Source organism: Sinocyclocheilus anshuiensis, unplaced genomic scaffold (assembly GCF_001515605.1).
Source record: "Sinocyclocheilus anshuiensis isolate Anshui unplaced genomic scaffold, SAMN03320099.WGS_v1.1 scaffold701, whole genome shotgun sequence".
NCBI classification, from domain to species: Eukaryota; Metazoa; Chordata; class Actinopteri; order Cypriniformes; family Cyprinidae; genus Sinocyclocheilus; species Sinocyclocheilus anshuiensis.
In genome coordinates this window covers 845,115-849,999 of record NW_015539895.1, presented here as the reverse complement: position 1 = coordinate 849,999, position 4,885 = coordinate 845,115, and the positions used below count along the sequence as shown (strand labels likewise).

Here is a 4,885-nt window from a genome sequence, read left to right as displayed (position 1 = left end):
TTGTTATACCAAATACACAAAATAATGATCTTTAAAAAAGCATCATATGACCCCTTTAATGGCTTCACTATGGACCACAAAAGGCTGTTAGTAATGATGGGATGTGAAGGAGACAAGAAAGACCAAATCCTGTTATTGTTGTAATATGATGTACACATTTAAATGCCCTGATACAGAAAGACAGACATTTAGACTGTTTTTTTTTTTCAATTTAGTGAAACATGTTGATTGAGTCTGAGGATAGTCTTCTTCTTACGTTAATGCAAAGCCCAATTCAAATTGTTGTCCTCCATATTGACATGTTTGGGCATTTTCTGCAAAAAGACAGTACAGACAGTGACAGGCTGTCATTCACGATCAAGTCAAAGATCACACTGTCATATTATAATCAAGCCAGCTATTATTTTCATTCTGGAACAACCACAATATGTCCATCCGTAAGGTGATTGAATTGGACAGGCGCATTTCAATCCCCTTTCACTGTATTTCCAACATTATTCTGCACTATTTTTGGAGCAGCCATAAACATTTCAAAAACAGGTGTCCATGATGATGTTCAACACATAAGGTATTTCTTTTACTGGATTATCTTTAGGCGAACAATCCAGCGTAGATGCAGGGAAAGATATATTGAACTACCTTTAGGGGGGAATTTAGTTTTGTGCCGCTTTGTGCAGCGACTACCATCTAATCAAAGCAACATCCTGGCAACCCAGACTTATTGAGTCTATTGTTCAAAAGCAGAACAGAAACTAAATCCAATTGAGACAGTTTAGAGGTCTTGAATCTTAGATAATCTTGGTTTTACAACCTCATTACAGTCTCTTGTGACAGGTATAGATAGTGCTTCAGGAGTGGACAATGAGCATGTGAATTTTAAAATCTCATTAGACCTACACAAGTGACTTGAATGTCTCAGACAGGAATATTATTTGATAGTGTATGATGTACGGAATGGATAAGAAGACTTTTTTGTATCTCAATTTCCTTTTGCTTTTCTCAATGGCTTTTCTACAATCATCAAAACTATAAATTATTAACACATTTTGCGAGCAGCAATTACAATTCTACATTTATTGGTTCATTTTAAAACAAAAGAAATTATTACTGGTGATTGTTTGGCAATAAAAAGACTTGAAATTTGGAGTGATGTTGTATATAGCCAACAGCCATGTTGAGATTACGAAAAAAGAAAGAAAGAAAAAGCTAAACAAAGGAAAATAATGTTGTGGGGTCTGCTGGCAGGTGGGCTCACAATATTAGCAGAGAAACACGTGCCATTGTTCACCATGGCACACTTTTTGCAGCTGTGTTTCTACCAAAGCTGTTTCTGCCCTCTGATTGAAGAGTGTTTCCATGACAATTCAAAGATAATAGGGCATTTTGAAGGCATTATGTTCAGTTTCTTATATAGGAAATGTACATGATGCCATTCAGGTGAAAATAGCCTTAAAACACATATTTTCAGATATTTCTGTGCCTCTATCTGTAGGATGCCAACATACACACTAATAGTTCCTATTCTGAATTTTGCAGCCCGTGTGCAGTTAGATGTATTCAAAATTACTTGTTAAACTTTTGATGTCAAATTTTATTTAAAAACTTTGGATGCCAGTGGGGAAAAACAAAACAAACAATCAAAAAAACTAAAATATTGAGGGATCCCTTTTAATATTGTCATTCCTTTTCTGTTACTTTATTAGTTGTCAGATTGTCAAAATATCTTATCTGTATGTTGTGATTTTGCACCCGTTTCTGTAGTGCAAACAGGTAATAAGCTGTGTGGCTTCCTGTTGATGTGTCAAGTTTCCCTCCTCTGCCAGTCGTAAATGAAAGATTTTCTGTTTGTTCAACTGAGATACATCATAGAAACTACATGGTCTTGAATGACAATACTTCATGTTAAAAAACTGAAAGCAATTAGGAACAAGAACCTGAAAATTTGTGAATTTATATCTAAAAAATATATATATATATTATTCAATATGCTTTCTGCTAAATATATAGTTTGGGCATGTTTTATTATTATTTTACAGAACGATTATTCTAACGAAATCTATTCTTTATTTTATGTCAGATATACTTTATCAAAACCTTGAACATTTAAACATTTTTAAAAAATGCATATATAAAACACTGAGCATATACAGTATACTGCAGCAGTATAAAGCCGGACCAAGGAGTTTTAACTAGATCAAATACTTCCTCAACAAGTGTTTACATCCCTTGGATTGCATATTTAAAACAAGAAACATAAAAGATAATTTTTTAAGGATTTGGTTTTGTCTGCTGAGTGAAGCTTATATAACAAATTCAAAATGATGATATATGAGGATGATACGAGGATGATATGACACACAGATCTTACTTAGTATCTGCCTTTGTGATTCTGATAAGTTTCTTCCTGCTCCAAAAGGATTCATAAATGGCCAGCACTGGTTATGAACTGTAAAGAGAGAATAACTTCATCCATCCACATGATAACCTCATGCATTAAAATCACAAGCAGAATGTCAAACACAAACATGCAATGTGACTTACAGTTACAAGTCCTCCACAGTCCAGAATGTGAGCTCAGAGACTCAGATGAGCTGTTTTCTTTCTTAGAAGTGTCAATGATGTACCAAAAATCAGTTCCAATTGCCAGAACGAGACTTACAAAGCTGAGGACACCAAAGGTGGCCACAAAACTGGCCAAACCTGTGAAAGTGATTTTCATTTTGTCTGAATGCGGCTTTCTATAGTGTTTGAAGAGAACGTCCTCCTTCTATAGTGCTTTAACTGTTCTTCTTTCCCTCAGCGCTGTCTTTCTGGAAGCCCCTCGCCGGATGCTTTGCTGTTTATCTATTAACAGCTAGTGTTGGGCGATTTTACCAAAAGAGGGCAGTATGGCCCACTCTCTCTCTCTCTCTCTCTCTCTCTCTCTCTCTCTCTCTCTCTCTCTCTCTCTCTCTCTCTGGTTAACTTTGAACTGTGGCACAGATAAGATAAATGCCATAGGTGATTAAAAATGACAAAACATGATTAGTTATAGTCGTAATTACTACATATGCTATCATTCCCCCTCTCTCATTAGTATGCAGACCTTTGTTTGTTTGTATCAGATGATTATCAAAGGGACCTCTAAATTAATTTGATTGTAAAGTCTTTCAGCTCACGCCTCCAGTCGTGACAAGGCAAGTTTCTGTTCCTGTACGATCAAAAATCAGAAAACTAAGTGTTCACTATTGACAAAATATCAATAATAATAATAATAATTTATAGCAGTAAAGCAGATATTATATCCATAATAATAATAATATAAATGAATGTAATAAACAACTAATAGATTCTCAACAATATTTGATAATAATATACATTGTTTTGTTTATACATTTGCTAAATAAAATAATAATGATGGCGTTATTATAATCATGATTATTACAGTATATCAATATAATCACTAATAATAATAAATAGCATAAAAATAAACAGTCAAAATATTTGATAACAAAATAAAATATTTTTGTTTTATTTCGCTTAATATTAATAAAAAAATGTACATGAATTGTGTGTGTGCGTGTGTGTGTGCGTGTGCGTGTGCGTGTGTGTGTGTGTCAAGCGCGTTCTACTTTGGAACTATTTTAGAGCGTTCTTTCACACACGGACTGCTTTTAATGTAACACTCGTGCAAGTGTAATCTCTCGTAAACTGCAGTATAACATTTATTTAAGCTATCTCATCGTATCGTTACGCTCATATTTTAGTGTGATTTAATGCACTTGACTACACTACAAACATTATGTAAACTCCTCCTCGTCAACTACTCGGTAAATATTGACAGCTCTTTGCACCAGAGCTGATTAGAAGACTACGAGGTATGAAGCCTAACGTGTGTCAGAATCTAGTGAGCTGTTTACCTAGAGAGTACTGTACTTTCTGACTCCAAGTGAGCGGACTACCTGGTTTAAGGGCTTAACGTAGTCCACTCCCTAGGAGGCACAGCCTTGCGCAGACTTCAAGTAATCAGTCATTTAGAATAGATGCTTGCTTTACCTAATTGTACGGTACGCAATCAGTTATTTCCTTACGTGAAATTTCGTACTCTTTCTGTTTAGCTGCGAGAAAGTTTATAGGGAACGATCAGAAAGAAAGTGGCGTTTGAGACTTGAGTGCAGTAGATCACTAGTCAGAGTCTAATGGTCACGCCCCACTTCAATATATTTCTTAGACAAGATTACAATAGCTTTCAGTCGAGCCCAAACAAAAGACAAACGCTCAGTTCAGGTTGTCTTAAACTTTCATCAGACGACTTGTTCTGTCTTAAAATAGTTTCCCAATCCGTGTAAAATGCCAAATTTATCATAATTTCTCTAAGTTTGTGTGGACATTTTACTGCATTTAAGAAGGCTGATGAGCTATATTAATGAAATTGCTCTATTCCCCAGAGCTGTGTCCATGATAGAGTGACATGCAGCCTTGGCCATGGACCAGATCACATTTAGAAGTGACACTGTTCTATCTGATGTGCATCTGCTGTTACCAAATGCTTGCCATCTCATGAAGAGACTTAACAGCGTAGGACAGCCAGGTAAGGAGAGCGGGCAGACACCTGTGCATCTTATTGCTTGTGTTTGGAATAAATACTAACTACTTACTGCAGGGGTTTTCATTAAGCAAGGATGCATTACATTTTACATTGTTACTAAAAAACTCTATTTCAAATAAATGCTGACCTTTTGAACTTTCTAATCATAAAATCAAAAAATATATGGTATCCACAAAAAAAAAATTAAGCAACTGTTGTCAGTATTGATAATAAGAAGAAATGTTTTTTGAGCAGCAAATCGGCATATTAGAATACTATTTGAAGGATCATGTGGCACTGAAGACTGGAGTAATGATG

The 4,885-nt window shown here is 35.3% G+C and overlaps 2 protein-coding genes across 3 annotated transcripts in view; one reads left to right on the top strand and one right to left on the bottom strand.

Annotated features, from left to right (window-relative positions):
* LOC107685939 (transmembrane protein 114-like) overlaps window positions 1–2,824 on the bottom strand; it is a 13,137-nt gene extending 10,313 nt beyond the window's left edge. Inside the window, exons 1-2 of the mRNA XM_016482706.1 lie at window positions 2,542–2,824; window positions 2,369–2,446 (exon numbers count right to left, since the gene is read on the bottom strand). Coding sequence (XP_016338192.1) covers window positions 2,369–2,446; window positions 2,542–2,719 — 256 coding nt within the window. The 5' untranslated portion in view covers window positions 2,720–2,824. The remainder of the gene's footprint in view (window positions 1–2,368; window positions 2,447–2,541) is intronic.
* An 804-nt stretch (window positions 2,825–3,628) lies between these two features.
* The window catches only part of LOC107685927 (methyltransferase-like protein 22), an 11,786-nt gene continuing 10,529 nt past the window's right edge, over window positions 3,629–4,885 (top strand). Inside the window, exons 1-2 of one of the 2 annotated variants that reach the window (XM_016482687.1) lie at window positions 3,629–3,809; window positions 4,428–4,570. In XM_016482687.1, the coding sequence (XP_016338173.1) occupies window positions 4,465–4,570 (106 nt within the window). In that variant the 5' untranslated portion in view covers window positions 3,629–3,809; window positions 4,428–4,464. Of the gene's footprint in view, window positions 3,858–4,427; window positions 4,571–4,885 lie in introns of both variants that reach the window. The other variant, XM_016482686.1, reaches the window with a different exon arrangement.